Source organism: Lichenostomus cassidix, chromosome 7 (assembly GCF_008360975.1).
Source record: "Lichenostomus cassidix isolate B80296 chromosome 7, HeHo_3.0, whole genome shotgun sequence".
NCBI lineage: Eukaryota > Metazoa > Chordata > Aves > Passeriformes > Meliphagidae > Lichenostomus > Lichenostomus cassidix.
In genome coordinates this window covers 22,235,470-22,259,130 of record NC_139488.1, presented here as the reverse complement: position 1 = coordinate 22,259,130, position 23,661 = coordinate 22,235,470, and the positions used below count along the sequence as shown (strand labels likewise).

General features: G+C 60.8%; 2 protein-coding genes across 7 annotated transcripts in view; both read left to right on the top strand.

Moving 5' to 3' along the window:
* The first annotated feature begins 6,359 nt into the window (after positions 1-6,359).
* Positions 6,360-11,707, top strand: DES (desmin). The gene is made up of 9 exons (XM_085066705.1): positions 6,360-6,996; positions 8,439-8,499; positions 8,675-8,770; positions 8,856-9,017; positions 9,105-9,230; positions 9,935-10,155; positions 10,261-10,310; positions 10,557-10,639; positions 10,761-11,707. The coding sequence occupies exons 1-9, from the start codon at positions 6,446-6,448 to the stop codon at positions 10,800-10,802; spliced, it is 1,392 nt and encodes a 463-aa protein (XP_084922831.1). The 5' UTR covers positions 6,360-6,445; the 3' UTR covers positions 10,803-11,707.
* Positions 11,708-13,707: 2,000 nt separating this feature from the next.
* SPEG (striated muscle enriched protein kinase) overlaps positions 13,708-23,661 on the top strand; it is a 38,983-nt gene continuing 29,029 nt past the window's right edge. For 4 of the 6 annotated variants that reach the window (XM_085066698.1, XM_085066700.1, XM_085066699.1 and 1 more), the window contains exon 1: positions 13,708-14,546. In XM_085066698.1, coding sequence (XP_084922824.1) covers positions 14,138-14,546 — 409 coding nt within the window. In that variant the 5' untranslated portion in view covers positions 13,708-14,137. Of the gene's footprint in view, positions 14,547-15,684; positions 21,957-23,661 lie in introns of those variants that run through there. The other 2 variants (XM_085066701.1, XM_085066702.1) reach the window with 2 other exon arrangements.

Below are 23,661 nucleotides of genomic sequence, written 5' to 3'. Positions count from 1 at the left end.
CCGCGGAGGAACGCGCACCGCACACCCCGAACTCTGCACCGTGCAATCTGCGCCCAGCCCTACACCCCGCAATCCGCACCCCGCCCTACACCCCGCAATCCACACCCCGCAATCCACACCCTGCACCATGCAATCCGCACCCTGCAATCTGCAATGTGCACCTTGCACCCCACGATCCGCACCCTGCACCTTGCACCCTATACCCCCCACGATGCACATCGCACCTTCGCCCCGCACCGCACACCAGGCAATCCTCACCATGCACCCTTCACCCCGCACCCTGGTCCAGATCAGGCAAATGCGTTGCCTGACAAAGCTAGGGCAGAGCTGAGTTAAATGTGGGTAGAACAGGGACACAGCCGGGAGGGTCTGGGGTGCGAAGCAAGGGGTCAGGACAGGCTCCACAAGGATGCTCACCCATCCTGCCCTGGTGTGCCCCAGTTCTGGGGCTAACTGGGGGAGCAGGAGCTGCCCCAAAACAGGCCTCAGTCTGTCTGCAGTGGGGTGCAGGTGCACAGGGGAACACACTTGCTTCCCAAAGGCTGAGTATCCTTGGAGTGGGTCACAGCCAAGCTGCAGCCCCCCATTGTTGTTTCTCCTCTGCCTTGGCACTGCCTGGCCCTCACAGGAAACAAGGCACAAACCCTTGGTGCCATGTTGGAGACCAATGTCTCTGAGTGACAGCAATCATTGGGTTCTGTGAGCTGGCATGATGGCAGAGCAGCACCTCAGCTGCCTGTCAGCCCCAGGGGCACTCCCAAGGGATAGGACCCCTTGGCCTTGCATGGAGTAGGGTGTCTCCTACCCTTAGCTGGGTTCCCTGCATGGGCTGGATGCAGCAGTGGGGTTTTGGGTTTCAATCAGGCCTCATGCATCATTTCCCAGCAGGATCCTTTCTTCCTAGCAATGGGCGTGTGGCCTTGGGAGATGGACGTGGCAGCCTGTGAGTGCTGCATGGGGCCTAGGTGTTGGGTGCCAGCTGGATTCCCAGCTCCTTAGTCACCTGCGTGGGCACCCTGTTAGCTGGAGATGCCGTCTCCAGTTCTGAGGACTGGAAACTGGTGGCCCTGTTACCTCTGACCCTATGACCTGTCGTGCCGAGAGCTCCTGACAGCTCTGAATTTATGCTCCCAGCCCCCAGCACCTGCCTCTCCCCACCACCAAATGGGAACGAGCAGTCCCACTGCCTGGCACCCCGCAAACAGACAGCTGGAGGGTCTCCATGTCAACCACAGCAAAACACAGGACCATGCCCAGTCTGGCTGGGACCAGGCTGAGAGCACCCAGCACTCCAGCCCAGAGCTGTGCCAAAGCGATGTGCATGCCAGGCAGCCATCCCTGCCAGCATCACCCCCCTCTGCTGGAACCCAGCTCAGGGCCAAGTGCTCTTGGGTGGTTCCCAGGCTGTGCCTGAGGGACACCTGGGGACATTTGGAGCCCATGGCTCTCCAGCTGGTGGGTGCCCAGAGCGCATGGGTACCCAGAGGGTGCTCAGGGTGGATGGTTCCTGGTGTGTGTGTGTGTGTGTGTGCAGGAGCAGGGAGTGCCTGGATTTCGGGTGTCAGAGCAGGAGTGAGTGGCAGGGCCGGGTGTGGCCTTCGTCTAGCCCCGCTGATGTGAGCAAAGGGCAGTGCCTTGGCGTGCCACAGCTATTCCCGGCATAGCGGGGCTTCCAGAAAAAGCTCCCGATGGCTATATCTGGGTGGGCTCTGACTCACCCCTGGCTGGTTGCCAAGGGCTGCACAGCACCTGCTATGGTTGCCCCCTACCCCATCACTGTGCTCCTGGGAAGACACTGCTTCTGTCCCCATCCCGTGCTGCCCCATGGACCATCTGGTGCAGCACAGAGCCACAAGCAGCCCTTCGAAAACAGCACCAGCTACTCCTCTGCATTTATGCACCCTGCTGCTGGGCTCATGTGTGTGCCCAGGGGTGCCTGGCAGGGACAAGACTGGTAGGGACAGGGCACTGTGGCCCTTCCCATGTCCCCTGGTAGCCCAGGTGGGGCTCCAGGCAAGCTTTGCTCTGGGAAGTGTTCCCCGGTGTCAGTAGGCTCTGGGCAGGGGCGGGTGGTGCTTAGCCCCTCCCTGCTGGAAGGGGTTAATGGAAAGATGGCCCAGGACAGAGACTGTAAACACAGCAGAGCTCCAGGAAGTGCCGCCCCCTTCTCCCACTGCCTGTCAGGCTGCCCGGACCCCCCCTTGCCAGGCCTGCCAGGATGAGCAAAGGGATGGCATCCATCGAGGCGGTCCCCCGCATCCCGGCCCACGTGTCTGAGCATGGGAAAGTGAAATCACCACCCAGGAATTGCTGGAGACTGAGTGGATGGCCACCATGCCTTACGTGAGCCATCAGCGATGCAGCGGGTAATGCTACCTCATCTCACTGGCATGGGTGATGCTATCGAGGCCTGCAGCATCCTTGTGAACCACACAGCCGCTCAGTCATCCCCATGCCCACGTGGATCGTAAGGGCAGCTGGGCATCGTTAGTATCTCCACACCACTGGGGCAGGTGAATGTCCCCATGGACCACGCGGGCAGGTGGACACCCTCAGCTTGCCCCTAGGCAGTGCAGATGGGGGAACATCCCCAATATCCCCATGGATCACAGGGCCTGCTGTAGATGAGTGATGGGGGCAGGTATATGCTTCAAGCCTCTTGCATGTACATGGAGGTAGTTGGTGTCCCCCATCATCTACATGACCCTGTGGGCAACAGCTCACCCCCAGCAGCCTCGTGAAACATGGAGGCAACAACTCACATGGGGGACATAAAAGGACCAAGGGAGGCAAGCAAACACCTCCCAGCATCTATACAGGTTGCATCTGTACACCCCCAGCATCTATATTTGCCATGGGGCATCCAGGTACCCCCAGCATTCTTGTGCCACTCACAGACAGGACAATGCCCTCAGCATCCACATCACCTGTGGACATGGGGGTGGGGACCAGGTGTAGACAGACAGTCTGTGCATGCCCTGGACCTGAGCTCTGCAGTGGATGAAGGCATGGGGGCAGCTGAGATGAATAGCGTGGGCAGGGGGGCTGCAGACTTTATGGCACACACCAGCTCCTGAGAGTCCATCAGGCCAGGCTGGGCCTTGCTCCAGGCAGGGAAGGAGAGCTACCTCCTATTTAGACAATAGCACGCGCCCTGGATCCGTCAGCACTGGGGAATGGGCCATGCAGTCCTTCCCTCTTAGGGTAAAGACGCCTGGGAGGCTCATGGCTGTAAAAGGAGCGGGATGAAGGAAGACAGCCAGGGGTCAGGAGGGAGGGGGATGGACACCCTCTCTGCTTCATTCCCATCCCTCCATTCACCGTGAGCTAAAGCCAGGCATAAGGGGGTACTGGGGTCCTGGTGTCAGGGTACAGGGGCAAGGAGGGGCCAGCACCCTGTCCCCGCATCCTGCCTAGCTTCAAGCCCCAAGATGCTCACAGCCCAGGGAGGCTGTGCTGGGTTTAAATCCTGGGGGAACAGCAGGGAGGGAGGGCCAGGAAGGAGGGGCAGCTGCAGGATGCAGCTGGCTTTGCTCACAGGGATGTCATGCCCGGGGGGAGTTGTTTGACATTCCAGCTCCAAACGTCTTCCCGGCAGCAGTCTCATCCAAGGCTCGATGGAAGCTGGGACCAGGCCAGTGTGGGGGTTCAAGAACCTCTTCCCAGGCTCTGCTGGTCTGGGTCAGCCCGGCCTGAGATGGAGCTGTGGAGAGGCTGAACAGGGCTGCACAGGACAGGAGGCAGCCCTACACTTCTGGCCTCTGCAGTCTCCTCACTTTCTGCAGCCTCTGGGTCTTTAGTTGGCACAGAGTGTTTTGCATCTTGTCCCTGGGATGGGATTCAGACAGGGTCTCTGGCTCCTGCACTTCATCCCTCCTTCCTGTCACGCTGGGTCCTGCAAGCAGACGGGGATTTCCTAAGAGGCTTGTCCACCCTCTGCAAAACGTGGGGCCCCTGCCTGCCCAGAGCCATCCCGGAAGGTTGTCATGACAGCTGAGGAAAGGCCACTTCAAACAGTCTGGCCTAGAGCAGGGTCAGGAGGTTGCTCCTGGTTAACCCCTGTGAGCTGCTTCCTCCCCAAACAGCAGTTTGCCCAAGAGTGCATTTCCCCTCCCTGGAGCACCCCAAACCTGCACCCCCCTGCTCTGTGGGATGAGGATAGGAACAAGGGCTATCCAGGCCTGGGATTGACTGACCTGAAACACGGGGGCAAGGCGCCAGGCACTTCTGGACACAGCACCCCTGAGGAGTCCATCCTCCCCACACCCCCAGCTGGCACAGCAGTGGGGTGGGGTCATGGGAAGGGATGGCTGAACTCTGTTCCTGGCGGTGTGCTGTCTCAGAACCCCGGAGTCCCCCTCATGGGGCACCCACCTGCTCCTCTGCACACCAGCTAAGGGCTGGCTGGATACCCTGCCGGCACTTGCAGCACAGGCAGGGCACACGTGCAGGGCTCAGGGATGTGCAGGGCACACTCGGAATGCGGCCAGAAGGAGGAAGGATGCTGTCTGTTTTTCCATCTACTCTCCCCCCACAAGCCCCCCTTTCTTCCATCCTCCCCCTGCACTGGGATGAAACAACCCCATCTGGAAATACCTTCCCTTTTAAAGGCAGGCTCTTCCAGGCAGCTTGTACCCTCTGGGAAGACGCCACATCACTCTGTAACTGGGTGGCTGGGAGAGGCTCCAGGGATGGGGGGCTTGGAGGGGCAGAAGGGATGCAGGGCATTGAGTGTCTGCCCATCTGCATGCCTGTGGGACCCAGACTTTAGCTGGCTCCCCAAGTGACATGGAGCAGGCAGGCAGCAGGGAGGAGTTCCTCCCAGAGCTAGAGCAGTTGAGAATGCTTCCATGACCAAGCCCAAGCCTTTGCCATCCTGATGCTGCAGTGGGTGAGCCATGGCATTGCTTAGCATGTGTGTTACAGCCACCACAGAAGGCTGGGAGGTGCAGGGCCAGGCAGGGCTGAGTGCTGCTCTTGCTGCTGAGTCACCCTGTGCCCAGTGGCACAACGGTCCCTCCACCAGGGCCTTCAGGGACAGAGGCACTGGGGCTGAGCCAGCTGACGTCAGCCAAAACAGCCCAACTTGGACAGAGCTGGGGGTCACCAGGTGTGCTGGGTAGCCTGGGGAGGAGAGGGTCCTGACCAGGCAAGGGGCACCCTCATGAGGGGTTCCCCCAGCACAGCTGCCCTTCCTCAGGATGCCCTTTTTAGCTGGCGTGGGTTTGTTCATGGCCCTGGGTGTCCCTGACCTGGCTAACTCCCTGTCCAGGAAGCTGTACTGGGCGTTTTCAGGACTCAGAAATTCCCCATTCTGGGAGGCTTTGGGGAGGTGGTCTAGGTTTTCTGATCCCCTGGCCAAGGGGAAGACTGAGGAGACTGGGCAGAGCCTGCAGTGCCTCGGGATAACCTGGGGACTTTGTTCTGCTCTTAGGGTGATGGGGACCAGAGAGGGGCTGGGGCTACTTCAGGTGGGGTCGCCATCCAGCTGTGCTCTCCACATGCCTGGAGCAAGAAGGGTTAACAGAGTGCCTCCCCCACTATAAATACCACGTATGTATGTCCCACACCCCACGAGTATGAGCTGGGAAGGCTATTTTGGTTGAGTGCCTGCTGCTTTGGGAATGTGCCGGAGCGAGGACAGGGGCTGACGTCACCGTCACTGGGGCTCGGACCCAGCACCTGCTCGGGGTCACTCAGCAGCACTCCAAAAGCACCCAGACCCTGGTCAGCACTCAGCCCCCCATGTCAGAAAGAGAGTTTGGGTGGTGGGTCAGTACAATTACACTCAGGACAGAGGCCCCCCCCCATCAACCCTTCTCCAGGGCCCTTCCTTCCTCACTATTTGGATGGGGGGGCTGGAGTCTGGCCCAGCTGGAGACTGCTGCTCTTGCCAGGGGGTGGGTCAAGGCATCATCAGGGGCCGTTTGGGGTGCTCAACACCAATCTGGGGACCTCGGCTACCAGGCATGGGGTTTGACTCAAGGGGTCAACTGGTGTTGTGAAGGTCTGAGTTCCCTTCTTTCCCTCCATGGCGTCAGCCTAGGCTGCCTGGCTGGCTGACTGGCTGTCCGAGCCCCCCGCGGGTGGCACTGTGCCATAGGGGGATCACCACCAGCCTGCCCCACTCCCTCCTCTCGCTCCCCCAGGGACGGGGCAGAGCAGTGGGGGCCGGTGTCAAGGCCCCACTAGGGAACACTGGGAGTGCCCAGGGGTCCTTGTCTGCTGCGGGGAGCGGGCAGGTGAGGGGCAGTGGGCGGGGGCTGCCGGCCATCTCCCCCGCAGCAGCATCCCCCAGCTGCCCGGCAGCAGGAGGGGCGGGTGATGTCAGCAGGATACAAATAGCGGCGCGCAGTCCCCTTCCGACGCCTCTCCGAGCTGTGCCGGCCGCTCGCCAGCCCTCTGCCTGCTCCCTGCTCCGGCCTCGCCGCTCCACGCCGCCACCATGAGCCAGTCCTACTCCTCCAGCCAGCGGGTCTCTTCCTACCGCCGCACCTTCGGCGGCTCCCCGGTCTTCCCTCGTGCCTCCTTCGGGAGCAAGGGCAGCAGCGGCAGCTCCGTCACCTCCCGCGTCTACCAGGTGTCCCGCACCTCCGCCGTCCCCAGCCTGTCCACCTTCCGCACCACTCGCGTGACGCCCCTGCGCTCCTACCAAAGTGCCTACCAGGGTGCCGGCGAGCTGCTGGACTTCAGCCTGGCTGATGCCATGAACCAGGAGTTCCTCCAGACCCGCACCAACGAGAAGGTGGAGCTGCAGGAGCTCAATGATCGTTTTGCCAACTACATCGAAAAGGTGCGCTTCTTGGAGCAGCAGAATGCCCTCATGGTGGCCGAGGTGAACCGCCTGCGGGGCAAGGAGCCCACCCGCGTGGCTGAGATGTACGAGGAGGAGCTGCGGGAGCTCCGGCGCCAGGTGGAACTGCTCACCAACCAGCGGGCTCGTGTGGAGGTTGAGCGTGACAACCTGCTCGATGACCTACAGAAGCTCAAGCAGAAGTGAGTGGGGGGGCCCTGGAGAGTCCATTTGTGCATCCATAGGTACATCTCCATCCCTAGGGATGGGTGGTGGCAGAGCTCGCCCTGGCAGTCCCTCGGGTTCTTACTACTATCCTCATGCCTCATGCTCAGAGCCCATCATGTCCCCAGTAGTCTGTCCCCCTTGACCACTTTCTGGTTGCCCAGACAGCACCCAGAGGGTAAAATGGCTGCCATAGCAGGGGTGTCCCCTATGCCCTCCCTTGCAGTGGGGCTGAGGCCAGGCTGTAACATCACAGGACACCCAGAGCTGAGAGATCGAAATGCACATCACCCCGGGGTCCCCATGTCTGCTCACACCGGGGAGAGCTGCTGGGCCCATGGGTGAGCTGAGCTCTTTGGGATAGATGGACAGACAGAAGTGAGGGGGCAGATAACCTGGGGGGTGCTCCATCAGCTCCGGACATGAAGGAGGGAGGGGAGGAAGCGGCTGCATTTCCACAGGCCAGGAGTGCTCCAGGCCTGCTGTTAGTGTACATGGTGCCCTTTGAGCAGTGGGAGACCCCAGGGATGCTGTGGACCTGGCTGGTGCTGGGGAAGAGAGTGGGAATTATCCACAAGGGTGGCAACACTGAGAGAACATCTAGGGACTGACCAGAGTGGAGAAGCTGGCAGGAGGGGCAGATACTCAAGGAGAGCTGTGGGTTCTGACACTGGTCTGCACCTTCCCTCCTGGACCCTGTGCCCTGGGGACACCATTCCCTGGGGGTGACACAGCCCTCTGCCTCCTTCTGTAACCCCAGCCACCACCACAGACAGCCAGCACTGGGGTCCTCCCTGATGCTGGGGAGCTGGCAGCGATGGTGTGAAGGAACTCCCAGTAACAGGGGAGGAGCAAGGCCCAGAACAAACGGGTGTTGGATTTCTGTCACCCCCTGTGCCAGCACCACCTGGGTGCCTCCATCTCCTCCCTGCTGCCTTTCCACTGACATGCAGCCTGTGGTACTGTCCGCTTCCCTGGCACAAGCCTGGATGTCCAGCCCTGACCTAAGCCTCCCCCACAGCAGCCCCCACTTCACACCCCATCCCACAGCATTACTGAGACCTCTCTGTGCTCCTGCTCTCCCTGGGATAGCTCAGCTGGTGGCCATTTCTTGGACCCCCATGCCAGATCCTGCTCCCTGTCCCCCCAGCTGCTGGTCACTCTCCCCTATAAGGGCTGGGGCAGTGCGCGTGGCACTGAGCTGACCTCATGTCTTTGTGATCTCTCCGGCGTTGACTATAATAGGGAATGGGAGGAAGAGCCCCTGGCCCCCCGCCAGTCCTCCACTGCCTGCCGGGAACACAGGACAATCTGTTTTCTTCCCTCCGGGCCACGCTGGGCTTAAGGACAGCTTGGGGGACATCACCATGGAGGGACGGAGGTTCCTCCAGACCCTCTAGTCTCCCTTCTCTGCCTACAGGCTGCAAGAGGAGATCCAGCTGAAGGAGGAGGCTGAGAACAACCTCGCTGCATTCAGAGCTGTGAGTACCTGTCCTCTTAGTATGCTACAGGAACCCCACCTTCCTTCACATACCCATCTCCCCCCAGCAGCCTGTCCCTTGCACCAGGGCATGGTGCTGAGCACAGCTTTGCACCTTCCAGCCCTAGTGCTCTCCCTGCAACCCCCCACTATCCCTCATTCTGTGTCCCTCCCAGGATGTGGACGCGGCCACACTGGCACGCATCGACCTGGAAAGGCGTATTGAGTCCCTGCAGGAGGAGATCGCCTTCCTTAAGAAAGTGCACGAAGAGGTAGGGCAGAAGTGGCCCCCTTTTCCAATGACACCCATGCAGGAAAAATGGAGTGGGTGCCCTGACATGTCACCTTTCCACACAGGAAATCCGGGAGCTGCAGGCACAGCTGCAGGAGCAGCACATCCAGGTGGAGATGGACATCTCCAAGCCCGATTTGACGGCTGCGCTGCGGGACATCCGTGCTCAGTATGAGAGCATCGCTGCCAAGAACATCGCTGAGGCTGAGGAGTGGTACAAGTCCAAGGTGTGGGAGGCAGCAGGCTCCAGGTTGGCCCCGGCACAGTGGGTTCCATCTTGGTGGCCATGCCCACTAATCATGGTCTCTCCCCAGGTGTCTGACCTGACGCAGGCAGCCAACAAGAACAACGATGCGCTAAGGCAGGCAAAACAGGAGATGATGGAGTACCGGCACCAGATCCAGTCCTACACCTGCGAGATTGATGCCCTCAAGGGCACGGTGAGCTAAGAGCAGCATTGGGAAAATCCTCAGCTTCCCTGCAGGGACCTGCTCCTTCAAGGGTCCTCAGGGACCTCTGGGACATCTCTGGGGTGGGGAGGCTTTTCCCAGCTCTCTGAGTTGCTGCCATGGGACGCCTTGAACCCTGCATTTGGGCTGCACCTCCCCCAGCAGTGTTCTGGGCTCCTGCAGTGTTTGAGCAGAGTCCTGGAATGAAAGCACAGATTATAAAAGGTGACCCAGCCTGGGAGGCTCCAGGCAGGCGGGCACCGGGCTCAGGGTGTCTGGTTGCAGGCTGGCAAGGTGGTTGCAAACAAACAGGGCACAACAGTCCCATTCTGGCACAGTCATGGTCACAGGAGCCAGCCAGCAGCCACCAGTGCCACCCTCAGGCAGCCATCCAGTGCTTCTGCAGCTCCCTGTGCCCTCTCACTGGGGTGGGATGGCTTTGCTGGAGGGCGTGGGCACCAGGGTGCTGGGGTTGCCTAGTACATGCCCAGTTTACTCCTGTCAGACCCTGCTGCCCAGCGCTGGGCAGATGGAGGGTGGCAGTCACCCATCATGGTCCCACATCAGCTGGACCCAGCCCAGGGCTGACCACAGCTCTCCCCAGTGCCCCCTGGCATCCCCAGTTCCCACCCCAGGTGACCCCTGACTCCTCTGAGTTCCCCCCCACCCCCCACTGAAGATCCCCATTTCTCCAGAACGACTCGCTGATGCGCCAGATGCGGGAGATGGAGGAGCGCTTTGCGGGGGAGGCTGGTGGGTATCAGGACACCATTGCCCGCCTGGAGGAGGAGATCCGGCACCTGAAGGATGAGATGGCCCGGCACTTGCGTGAGTACCAGGACCTGCTCAATGTCAAGATGGCCCTGGATGTGGAGATCGCCACATACCGCAAGCTGCTGGAGGGCGAGGAGAGCCGGTGAGTGGAAGGAGGGCAGGACAAGCTGGGAGGACCAGCGGGGTGAGCAGACACTTGAGGGCTAGGGCTGGCTGGCACTGAGCTCTCCACTCTGTGTCCCCACAGGATCAGCATCCCCATGCACCAGACCTTCGCTTCTGCACTCAATTTCCGAGGTGAGCATCACCCTGTGAGGAGGGAGACCTGGGACAAGTTCCCCCGAGTTCCCCACTTTTGGGGCAAATGTCCCTGCTGGGGGTGCTGTTGCCAGGCTGGCGGGTTGGGGACCCGCAGGTACCACACTGAGCCCTTGCTATGAGGGCATTTATTTGGGTGTTGTGGTGAGCTGAGGGAGGTTAAAGCAAGTTCCCCAGTGGCCCCAGTACCACTGCTGTGTCCACATGCGTGTCCTTCCCCTGCAGAGACCAGCCCAGAGCAGCGGGGCTCCGAGGTGCACACCAAAAAGACTGTGATGATCAAAACCATCGAAACCCGCGATGGGGAGGTGAGCGCAGGGCGGCACCGGAGGGTGGTCGGGAGGCAGGGGAACAAGCACAGCAACTGTTCCCGCACTCGGGGCTCTGGTGTGCTGTGGAATGGTGTCTCACGGTGCCTCTCTCCCACAGGTGGTGAGCGAGGCGACCCAGCAGCAGCATGAAGTGCTGTAGAGGAGGCTGCTCCAGCAGCCCATTGTCACCTTCTGTCCCTGCCTCCCTCCCGCCTCCATGCCCCCCTCCTGCCCCCCACCTTGCCCCTCGGCGCTCCCCCGGCACTGCCTGAGGAGTCTCCCCCATGCAGCTTCCTCTGATCCCCCACACCCCCTGGGCTCTCTCCTCCGGCTTCAAAAGGCTCGCTCTGCTTTTGCAGCTTCGCAGCGGCAACGCCAGCATCAGGATCAGGCCAGGGCCGGGGGGCGGCAGGAGGGAGGGACGGGACAGGCAGGAGGGGCTGGGGGGAGCAGGTGGTGGCCTAGCCCAGCTCCATGGAGAGCCGGACGGTCCCAGCAGCGGGTTCTGGATCCCCCCACAGGCCCCTTCCCACACTGGGCACAGACTTGGGGTTCATCCCACACAAGTGGGGACCCATCCCCCTCCACCAGCACCGCCAGTCCCCCTGGAGCTGGCACTTCTCCAGGTGCATGGAGGCGATGCTAGGGATGGGGAGAAGCTAGGCATGGTCTGGGCTGAGCCCCCTGTTCTCTGCCCAGCTCAGAGCAAGGGGGCCCCCAGCCTGTGTGTCCCCCCCAGCCCAGGGGGGCTCAGGCCCTTCACTCCCCCCGGCCCAAGAAGCAGCCCCGTGGGGCAGAGGAGGGCCGTGCCCGCGCCCCCTGTGGCAGGGACCCCCAGCAGCAGCAGGCTGCACGGGGCCAGGCTCATGAGCCGAGAGGGTACCCGTAGGTGGACACAGGAGAGAGGAGGAGTGAGTGAATGGGAGAGAGGGGGGAGAGAATAAGAGGAGCCGGAGAGAGGCCCGGGGGGCTAGGGCAGGCATCCCCACCCCTCGCCCCAATGCACCCCCACCCCACCACATGTATGAGACTCTTCAGGCGGCTGAAATAAACAGCGGAGCATCACCGTGTGGTCTCAGTGCATCTCTGGGGCAGAGAGGGGATGGGGTGGTTGGCACACCTGGGGGAGAATTCACAAGGGCAAGGTGAATGGAGGAGCCAGCAACTCCTTGGGCTGTCTCCTCCCTAGGCTACGGGGCACCCCAAAAGGTGTGTGTCCCTTACACTGAAGGTCCCCCAGCATTTTGCTGCCTGAGGTGGTGGGTTTCCCAGTTGTACTGGGTGGCAAAGTCCTGCTGTTACAGTGGACACTGACAGCTAAGCCCTGAGCAGGTTTGAAGGGTGACGGTCATGTATTTCCCACACTCACCCAGGATCACATACCATGTCCCAGTGGCCCTCAGCTCCACAGCCACTCGGTTTTTATACCCACTTGGGACAGCCTTGCCCAAATCCACACTGGTCTGGGACTTTTCCAAGCCCCTCCTAGTGTCACTGACCTGCAAGCAAAGCCATCCTCATCTCTAAGCGACCTCCTCCCCTTCACCCTGTGAGCATCAGACCCACCACCCTATACTTGCATCCCAAGCTCTACCTCTGGCCTCATCCTGCTTACACCATATGCTCTCTTCCTCTACACATACATGCCCCACTCCCTCTGATCATGTTGTGGGCGTCTTCGCTTCTGCTCCTTCACCCCAGCAATGGGGAATGCTGCAGTGGAACCCAAGGTGGAGCATCACGTGTGGGAGAGGAATTCAGGGTTGCTCTGCCCTGGGAGATGTTGGAGGGTCCACAAAACTCTGCCAGGCAGCAGAACCCAAGGAGGGCAGTGGGCTTGGCAGGGGGTCATGTCTTAGGGGCAAGACATGTGCTACTGCCTGCAGTAGGGAGTGGGCTGGAGGTGTCCCTGATGGAGAGACCGGCGTGGCAAACCCCATCAGGGATTTGCTGGTTCTCAAGGGATATCTCCAGCAGGTGGCCCTGTGACATCGAGGACAGTCCCCAGGTTGCCTTGGGCTGGGAAGACACCTCCCTCCCTGCCGGCCCAGGCTGGCTGTGCCAGAGTTCAGCCCCTGGGGGCAGGCAGGGGACAAAGCTCTCCTTTGCCTGCAGGGCAGGAAAGAGCCCCCCAGGCCTCTTCTGCGGCTGGCCCAGCCACTCAGCAGCCAGGCTGTGAGTCTAGCAAGGCATCCCACTCCATTGTGCTCCAGCCAATCAAGCCGGAAAATCCTGGGATCTCCTCCTTGCTGGTGATGCTCCACTGAGGCTGGCACCCTTAGGCTGGTGGCAATGGGCTGTGCCAAAGCCATCGGGGCTGGCCTGCAGCTGGGAAGCACCGTGCCGTGTCGCTGGCGTCCTGCTCACGCAGATTTACAGCCCCTGGCGAGGGCGGCTGGGGCCAGGCGCCGAGGTGTGTGCCATCGCTCCAGGAGATGGGGAAGCCCTGCCTTGTGCAGGGATGGCCAGGCAGCATCTGGCACAGACCATCTCTGACTGCTCGCTGCCTGGAGCCCAGCGTGTGTTGGCTCTTACGGGGTGCCCCAAAGCCAAACAGCCCCATGCAGGGCTGGCAGGGACCCACACTGCCCAGGGCGGCGAGGCAGGGGCTCAGAGAGAAATGGTGCCTTGATGTGTTTGCAGCCTTCTGGACAGGGAGGATTAGTGGTGTTCAGGGATGCTGGGATCCCCACCTCTGCTGTCTGCTGGGAACGGAGCAAAGGGGCCCTGAAGGGCTGGCTCCTGCCCGGGGTCTTGCGTTGCAGGAAGCATGACGGTGTCCTTTCCCTCCACATGCCGTCAGGGTCTCTCTCTGCCCCGATCCAATGACACTGCCGGAGAAGGGGAAGCGGGGGAGGAAGGCTGGGTCCCCCCCGAGCCTCTCAACTAATATGGAAAGGTGCTGGCCCTTTTCTATCTTTGCAAGTGGAGCCGGGCTGCAGGGACGGGGCAGCAGGCGCAGAGAGGGGGAGCCCAGCCAAGGAATGTGACATATCAGAGGCAGCTGCCACTTCAGGAGAGGGGGCAGAGGGAGCGCAGCTCGCCGGGGGCTGTGCGGGACGGGACGGGTGGGGGGGGGGACGCCACGGCCCCAGCACTGGGACGGCTGAGCGAGCGGGCAGCACCCACGGACTCGCACCCAGGCCGGCGAGGAGCAGGTGCCGAGGCGCTGGGCGGGCTTGGGGTTGCAGCAGAGCATGGGGTGTGAGTGCCACACTGCACCGGGCGCTTGGTGAGCGGCGGCTGGGCGAGCAGGAACCCGAGTCCGAGCCTAAATATAGCCCCTTGCTTGCCCACAGTGCTGCGACCTTCGGGGCTGCAGCCTGTGGGGGGAGGCACCGAACCGGACAGCATTTGGACTGGGGGGCCGCCACTGCCCCAGCGCCCCAGTCAGGCACCCAGCACCCCCAAACTGCAGGCAGGGGGAGAAGAAGGGCACGACGTGCTGGTTTGGGGTGACAAGGGTCGCGGGTGGTGGTGGGGGAGCTGCAGATTATGCATCGAGCACAGGGACGCAGCGGCACGAGCAGGGCTGGTGGGGAGCCTCGGGCAGCCCCGCCAAGCCCTGGCATCCCCCCGAAGCGCGCCAAGGTCACAGCAGAACCCGGGCCGCCCGAGGAGGGCTCAGCTCGCCTGGCAGCACCGAGTTTTGTGAGGAAACTGAAGAATGCAGCGATCGGCACCGGCTGTGACATCCGGCTGCGAGTGGTGGTGGTGGGCAACCCCCGGCCCAGCCTTCGCTGGTACCGAAACGAGGAGCAGCTGGCCCAAGGTGGGGAGGAGTATGGCACCCTCTGGATTCGGGACAGCAAGAAGGAGGATGCTGGTGTTTACACGTGCGTCGCTGAGAACGAGAAGGGAGAGGCCATGACCAGTGCTGTGTTGGCCATCGTTGACATGGAAGGTAAGGGTGATGTGGCCACCGGCACGGCCGTGCTGGCACAGGCATTGGCACAGGTTTGCCAGGATGGCAGCAGTGTTTTGCAGTCTCTTGATGCCCTGGGGCCGGGCAGGGCTGCTGAGCTTTGCTGTGCCCACACTGCTGCAGGCTGGGGTGCCTGGTGCCGGCAGCACTAGGGTGGCTCTCCAGCCTCGAGCAAGCATGTGGCTGTAGTACCTGCTGCCAGGCCAGGCTGGATGCCAGGACTGGGCACAGAGGTGCTGGGAGCATGTGATGCCAAACCTGCTCGGGGCAGGAGGAGAGAGAGAGACAGAAAGGTGGGAATTGGGCACACAGTAGTGGTGGTACCACCCACCACAGCCACCAACACGGCCCTCAGTACTCCCCCACCAGGTGCCCACCGGCAGAACTTCCGTAGGATCACCATCACAGCTCTATCCGGCACTGGAAATGCACTGGGAGAACTGGAACCCCGGTAGGGCTGGGAGGAGGAGCCTAAGATGGGAGAGGCAGGGCTGACAAGTAGGTGGAGCCTGTGCCCTGCGGTGGGCAAGACCTGGTGGTTAATTAGCTAAGAGAAATTAACAAGCATTTGATCATCCCTGTGGCAGCCCCTCTGCTCATCACCATCGCCCGTGGGTGCAGCAGCCAGGTAGGGAGTGCATGGGGGCTGCTGCCCTTGCATGGGTGAGCCTCATCCTCCAGGTTTGGGGCTCAGCCCCCTCTGCCCCATCATCTTGGAATCATGCAATCATAGAATCATAGAATTATTTATGTTGGAAAAAGACCTCTAAGATCACCAAGCCAACCGTTAACCCAGCACTGCCAAGTGCACTATTAAACCATGTCCCTTAGTGCCACAACTACATGTCTTCTGAATACCTCCAAGGATGGTGACTCCACCACTTCCCTGAGCATTCTGTTACAATACTTGGCAACCCTTTTGGTGAACAATTTTTTCCTCATGGAGATTGGATGCCACCTCCCTAGGACATTGAAGGCCTGAGTGTTGGGGAACATGGGGTGGGTGGGACTGCTCTGAGATGTACACTGTGCTGTCTGCATGGGGGCAGTGAGGATGGGGAGTGAGGGAAGCAACACTGAGCCCTGAGGCTGCAGGGAAGGAGCTGCATCTGGGACTCTGCAGCACAGGAGGCACGCCAGAGATGCTGCACCTTGAGCAGAGGGCTGGATGACAGTAGCAGGTCAGGGGGAGCCTTCCCAGTGCTGAAGGGGAGCACTGGAGGTGTTGCTCTCTGTGAGCCACAAGGCCAGAGATGTGGTGTTTGGAGGATGGAGGAAGGTTTATATGCCAGTCAGGAGGCTGGTGGGGTAACAGGAGGAGCAGAGAAGTGTGCAGCAGGGGTTCTGCCCTGCAGTGAGTCTGTGTGGTATCTGTACATCACACCTTTGGGGACCATGGCATGGTGCAGTTGGATATGTGTAGAATGGGTGTGGTGTGTGCAGAATGGGAGGCATGCACTGCCCCGGGGGAGGAGCAGCCTGTCCTGGGTGGGCAGCAGTGGGGTCACCCTGTTTTCATGCTCCAGTGTGCAGCTGCACATCTCCATGGCCACACCTGCCTGGGCCCCACTGCTGCTGCCCAGCAGCACAGCACAGCCTGATTTCCCCAGGCGCCCGTTCCCGTTGTGCTGACGCACTCTTCCCTGCTCCCAATTCCCAGCCGCTGGCCCTCACCACCGCCTTTCTGGGGCAGCTGAAGGAGGGACGGAGCAGCCAGGATTGCCTAACGTGCAGTGTGAATGTCACCCTGCCCTGGGCACTCCTCCCAGAAGGCTCTTTGCCATTGATGCACCACCAGTGAGCAAATAGCCACTCAAAAAGCCATCCCTGGGCCAGAGACACCTCTAGAGCCATGCAGACTCTGGGGTGCTGGGTTGACCGAGGAGCAGCGTAGCACCCAGTGTGGCTTTTTTCCTGTTCCAGGGCAGAGCTGTCTTTGTGGTGTGCTGTGGCAGTGTCCAGGGAGTGCCATGTCATACCAGATGCTGGACAGGTCTCCAGGGATCATGGAAGTTCCACTCGTAGTTCAACCATCCTTTTACTGGGAAGGGCCACCCCATCCTTGTTCCCTGGGGCACTCTGTGAGCCAGGTCATCAGCCAGTATAGGGCAAGAGGGACGTGTGCAGGGTCACCAGGCAGAAGAAAGTCTTTCTGTGGACTTGGGGTCCCAGCCCCCTGTGTCTGGAGGTATTGGAATGCCCTTGCTCCATTGGCAAGATCAGGTCTTTCTCTGGACTTGGGGTCCCAGTCCTCTGTGCCTGGAGGTGTTGCGGTATCCTTGCTCCATTTGCCTCTGATGGGTAGTGGTCTCTGGTGGGCACAGAGCCCCTTTTCTCCCTGGTGCACTGCCAGGCTGAAGATCTCCGTGGGGTCAGCACTGGTTCTCTCCACGGTGGCTCAGGTCACTGCTGGTGGTCTGGGGGCGCTCCATGCTGCCCATCTCTGTGCTCAGCCTTGGAAGCTCCTCCTGCACCAGCTCAGCAGTCCCCCTTGTTCACACAAGCCCGATTTAGCTCCTCTAATCTCCTGCCCTGAATCTGTCGCTCCACCCCACTAATGATTTTCTCCTGCTCTTCTCCCAGGTTCCCCGAGCGCATCAGTGCTCACTGTGGGGAGTGGGGAGAGCATGCATGGGGCTGGCCAGGCAGCCAAGTGCAGGGGCTACCAGGGGCACACCATACCCACTATGCCACACAGTCCCCCCGGTGTCCCATTGCGCTGCCCCTCTCCTGCTGCATGTTCTCCCTCGTGCTCCAGCTCCATGGGTGTAGGTGAAGTGCATTAACCCTTCTCACACCAGCTCCAGGCTGGTCTAGGGGCTTCCCAGGTCCACCCAGGGAACCTCCAGATCCTTCCAGCCAGCCCTGGTCCCTTACTATAGCTCCATTGCTCCTAGGCTTGCTAAAGCCTTTATCACCTCTCAGCTGCATCTCCTGAATTTTTTCCCTGTAAACTGGATTAAATCACCTCTTAAGAACCCGAGCTAATCTCCTTTTAGAGCCCAGTCCTCCCTCACTGTGCCAGCACCGCCTGATCCTCCCCACCCAGGCTGCCTCTTGTTTCAAGGTTGGATGTGTCCATCTTGGGCTCCCAGTGCAGGGTCTTGCTCCATTCGCCTCCACCTGCACTCAGCAATCAAACCATCTTGGAACCTTTCCTCTGCCTGGGGAACAGCCTGCACCTGCCTGGATTTGGGGGCAGGAAAGGGGGCAGAAACTTCCTGAGTGGAGTGGCCCTGCATGGACCCTTCCTCTGCAAGGAGTTACAGTGGGGCAATGTGGGCATTATTTTTCAGTTGAGGTTGCACGGCAATGGCAAGGGAACCCACTGAGGATGGCAGTGCTGACAGTGTCTCTGGTGGCTCAGCATCCCTGGCCATTTATTTCAGTGCCTAATTTTAGTCCCATACTTTGCAGCACCATGCCCATGTTTAATGCCAGCTGCCCCAGAGTGGCTCCCACCTCTGCCCCCATCCACCTGGGCAGGGGGCTGGTGTGGTGGTTATGTGTGCCAGGTTCCCATCCCAGGGTCTGTCGGAGTGAGACGTCTGCTCCCCAGCGAGCAGGGTGGTGAGTGCAGCTGTCCAGTCAGTCACCTCCAACCCTGCCCTCTTGCCTGCTGCGGGAGGGTTATTTTTGCTGAGGAATGTGCCATCCCCTCGGATTCTGGCAGGCTGCAGGGCTTGTGTTACAGGCAAGAGGCTGAAACCCAGGCCTGCAGCTGGGTAAATATAGCACCCATGTTCAGGACTGAATGAGGGGACGACAGCCTCTTCCTCCTCCCAGGGCTGCCTAGCTCTCCCAATGCCCCTCCTGCCTCCTGACACCAGGTTGCTGGCTTGCGCTGTGGCATGGTAGCACTGGGAAGGGGCTGGTTGTTTTCACCCTGCTGCCTGCACTCTTGCCTGCTTTCCTCCACAGCATGCAGCCCCTCACTCACAGCTAGGGGATATGCCGGGAGGCTGGCAAGGCAGGGATGAAATGCTTTCTGCCATCCTACTCCATGTCAAGACACCCAGAGCCAAGGTCACATTGCTGTTTTGCACCCCTGTGTTCTTTGCCTGCAGTGAGCACTGTGTGCTCAGGCATCCTTCTCGTGGCAGCAAGGGAGGGGATGCTAGAGAGGTCACTGGGGTGTCCCAGCCCTTGGGAGAGGGGGGACAGCACAGCACTGCTCCTCCCCAGGGTCAGAAAAATGCTGTGGTGCTGCCCTGCCCAGTGACAAGGGACATTCTGCTGCTGTACTTATGTTCCCTGGGGACAGACCTATGGAAGGTCCCCACCTACCCAGTCTCCCAGAACATCCCCACCTCCCGCTGACCATCCCCAGCAGCTCCAGGAGGTGCAAATGCATGAAAGATTCATGCCGAGACCTCCTCCTGCTCGAGACGCCGCATGCACACGCCGCCATCAATTATTCAAGTGCTGAGACAAGGGGGCTGCTGGCTGGGGCCAGGGTCGGGGGGCTGGTGCCAGGCCAGAGCTCTGGTGCCAGGTCAGTATCTGTGCAGAGCAGCCAGAAGACCCAGCAAGGTATGGAGGGCTGTGGTTCTTGGAACAGTGGAATTAATGCTGCATTTTGAGCAAGTGTTTGCTGTCTGCTTTGCTTGGGGCTGATGTGTGTCCAGCAGGCAAAGCTGGAGCTGGGTGGCAAAGGGGCACCTGCTCCAGGTCTGCCTCTTGTCCATGACACAGCTACGCTGTGTTCCCTGTCCTGAGTCCCTGACCTGCAGAGGAGCAGGGCACTGTCAGGGCTGCCTCTGGGCTGGGGCAGGGCAGAGGGGTTGCCCTAGCTGCAGGTGGCCATCACCTCCCATAGAACACCTTCTGCAGAGACTTCAGCTTTGCCCTGGTGGGGTAATTTGCAGGTGCTGCTGCCACTGGAAAGGACTTTTGGTCCCTGCAGCAGGCACAGCCTCTTGGAGGTGACCCAGCTATTCCCAGTGGTGCAGCATCTCTGGGACAACCCGGAGTCACTCCTGAAGTTTTTGCTGATGGATGGTGACAGAGTCACAGTTTCAGGGAAGAGCTGTGTGCCCAGCCAGACAGGAGCTGTGGCCAGTGGGCAGCAGATGTAAGATAGTCAGAAGATACTCAAGTGACTGTGTTTTGGCTGGACGAAGGAGGTCCTCACGGGGGCCAGCCCTGGGGCTGTCCCTGTGGGTGTTTCAGTGACAGCACCCTTGCCCTGGCACCACTGTGTGACAAGTCTAAGCCTTGGTGCTTCTTCTCAGCATCCCTGACGGGTCTTTTAGTCCCACTTGAGTGTGAAAAGAAGGCAGAGGCTGTGTGTCTGCAGCAGGACCACAGGCATGCATAGACAGGGTGAGAGCACCCGGCAGGGCAGCCCCGGGTATGTGGTACCCTGACAGACATGAGCCCCACAGTTCACCTCTTTACCCAGCTCTGCTCAAGGGTACTCATCTCTGTCCCCACCCAGGGCTGAGGGGCCCAGCAGAGACCTCTGTCTATGACAGGAGATTCCCTTAATGCCAGCTCTAGCATTTGTAGGACTTGTCTGACGTGCGGGGTCTCCACGGAAACCCCACAGCATCACTTGAATTGTGGGACTGACAGAAATGTTGTATAAACAGCTCCTTTTGTACTGGGTAATTTGCAAGTTATTATAGAGCCATGAAAAGCCTCACGTTTGGAGTCATGAGCTGGGAGGGGAAGCAGAGAAAAGCTACCAGAGCTGCCAAGCATCATGGGGAGCGTGATGCATATGTGCAGCTCCTTGTGGAGTGGCTGGCTCCCCAGGGGACAGGTGAGCTGCATGGGGACAAGCGCTGGGTGGGGAGGCCTCCAGCAGCGTCCCCATGGATGCTCTGCAGTGGGAGGCAGCAACTCAAACAGATGGTGAGGCTAGGACCTTGGCAGCCTGTCCAAGGGCCTGGAAAGGGGGCTGATGAATGCTGCAGTGCATGGTGAGTTGATGAGCAAGGCATTGAGAGCTATGGGGCACCAAGAGCTGAGGGTGGCATGGCATACAAGAGAGGACCTGCTGAGGCTGTGGGGCTGGGACTGCCCCCCTGGCTTATTTGCAGCATCACCCAGAAAACAGGGACAGGCCAGCAGGGCAGATGGTGGATGGTCAGCTGGGGAAGGCATGCCGGGGTTGTGCCAGCATCTCAGGAGCACTAATAGGTCTTCACGTCCCTGACCAGCCTCACTGGAGTCTCCCACCCACAACTTCTGTCCACATCCCAGGAGACCCATCACAACTCTGTCCTGGGCACACAGTCCTGCTCTCAGCTGTGCCATGGGACCTCACCCCAGCATGAGGGGAGGTGTTGTGTGTGTCATGCCACATGGATAGGGACAACAACCTACCTTCCCAGGTCAAGCTTCTGCCCCCATCAGCCACAAAGCAGTGATGCTACTTCAGAGCTGAGCAGTCCAGCCCTGCAAACTCATATGGGTCCTGAGGCACCTGGGGGGCAGGGTACAAGGTTTGCCTTGGCAGTGGGTGCCTGGGACTGGAGACTGTGTGGTTTGCCAGGGGGATTGGTGTGAAGGACTGTGCCCATATTAGCTCCTGTCCATGTACAGCCGTGCTGTGACCCACACCCCTGTCTTAGTAAGGGAGATCTTTCTGCATTATTGGAGGATGTGGGGGACTGAGCAGAGGCTGGCAGAGTGATGGTGAGCCTGTATCTTGGCTGGGCAGTGCCATGGCACACTGCGAATATGTTGCTGGATGCGGGGTTGTGGCAGCTGTGGCAGTGGAGCTGCCCTGTTTGGGAACACTTTGGGGACAGCACCAAGAGCACTGCTGTGGTGTGTTGTTGCTATCCCAGTTGGTCTGCATGTGGGGGCTGTAGTGGTGGGCTGTGTCCTAGGAGAGAAGAGCAACCCCTGTCCTGGGCAGTGGGGCAGGATGGACAGATGACAGGAAACAGTGGTGTGGCTGCACTGCCTGGCAGGGCGCTCGGACCCCTAGGTGCCGTGTAGACAAAGCCAGAGGTGGAGAAACCATGTGCCCGCCTCAGACACGCCCCCTCCCTCCCCCCTACGACGGCGGCCCTCGCCCCCCACCACCTGTGCCCTGCCTGTCCCCCACCGCTGTCACTGTGTGCCAGGGCTGGCGGGGAGGCGGAGGCGGAGGCAGGCGGGGGAAGGATGGAGGGAGGAGCACTCCAGTGATGCTTCATGCTCACAGCTCCAACCCTCCCGAGAGCCCAAGCTGGCGAGCCCCTTCCTCTCCCTCCACCGTTCTCGGCTGCCGGTAGTGAAGGATGCTCGGAGCATCGCTTGCTCCCGCGACGTGCTGACAGCGGGGACCCCGCCGGGAGCGGGCTGTCGTCCTGCCGGGCCTGAGTCCGTGTCACCGGGCCAGCAGGGCTCTGCAGAAGCATGAAGAAGATCTGGGTGAAGAAGCGTTTCCAGGTAAGGGCTCCAGGCTGCCGCGTCGGCGGGTGCCGGGAGAAGGGGGCAGTGCCGAAAGCGCATGGGGATGGGAATGGATGCTGATGCGGACGGGGATGGGGATGGGAATAACGATGGGGATGAGAGTGTCCCTCCAGCCCTTCCGTTGCCCCCTGGGGCTCCCAGGGCTTTGCACAGCACCAGCTTCAGCCCCGCTTGCAGAGCTGCCAGCTGCTTGCCTGGCCTCACCAGCCCGGGCAGGAGGGGCAGAGGGCAGGGGCTCATCACCTCCTGTGACACCACCCGGGCTGGGACCCCCGCCGGGTGCTTTCCCCACGCCCCTATCTTCCTTCTCTGCCCTCTGGAGCCGGGGCAGCAAATGGAGGCTGCTCCATGGCTCCCCCCAGCCCCACTGCCGGTGGTCACGGAGCCGGAGACGAGGCTTTGCATGCGTCATCCCCTCCGCGTCAGGAGCATGCCTGGCACAGGCAAGGCTCCTTCGCGGGCCCGCCGCACGCTCCACTGCCGAGCAAGGAACAAGGACGTCACTTGGCCTCGGCGGGGGGTGGAGGATGGGGAGCATACTTCCACGAAGCCCCCCGCCCCCAATTCCCTGGGGGCACACGAGCCCGATGCGGGCACATAGCCTCCCTGCTGTCACTCTGCCCGGATGCCCAGAAGGGACTGGGAAGGGGATGTCACGATCAGCCCCTTCCCAGGGGTGCAGGATGTACGACGGGACACAGGTCCCCAGGGATGCTCTGAGACAGGTGCTGAGGGTCCCTCTGGGGCAGGGTGGTATGCACAGCCTGGGTGCCCCATCTGCCTTTGGGGGCAGCAAGCCCAGGGGCTTGCCCGTGTGGCAGGGCAGGGTCCTGCACCGCTGGCTGAGCACGGGAGAGGTATCAGAACAGCCACAGTGGCTGTCTCTCTGTACCAGGAAAGTCACTCACACCCTCCCCACCTCATTCTATCCCTGCCCTCTGCCTGCCTGTCTCACACAACAGGCACCAGTGCCATGTGGTGCTGGGCTCCACAAGCCAGGTGGTGGCAAGCTCCATGGTGCCAGGAGATCCTTCGCTCCCCTGGGTCCCCTTGGCCCCATGGCCATGGTGAGGGATGTCCCATGCCTGGGCCAGGGCAGGACCCCAGCCTAGGCAGGTGGATCCATGCCTGGCACAGGGGAAGTAAACAACTCCAGGTCTCACCCAGCTGCCTTGTAGTGCAGGGTTGAAGCTGGGTGCAGATCCTAGCCAGCTCTTCTCTCCACTCCAGGTTGGGTAGGCACAGAGCATGCTCCTGGGGCTCCTCCACCCCTTTTTCCAGCGTGCAAATGAAATCTCATGCAGGAGGATTATCCCCACTCTCTGTCTGTCCCCTTCGTGCAGACCCCAATCCCACACCAAGCCCTGAGCTGCTCCTGCCCCCTTTCCATCTCCTGGCCCGGGGCTGACCCTGCATCACCCAGCACTTGCTCCCTGGTAGGCTGCAGGCGGGTTGCTGTGCTCGAGGTGGCTCCAGTCTGCAGGGTGCGTGATCCTGCAAGGTGCCCTGATCCCTCAGGGTGCCGTGATCCTGTAGGAACCTGTTGTGAGGTGAAGGGGAGGAGGCTCAGCCCCTCTGTAGCTCTGAGCAGTGAAGCCCAGCCCAGGCCCACTGGGTGCAGCCACCATATTTGATGGGGAGCTGATGGCGCCTGTCCCTGGGGAAGCCACAAGAGTACCCG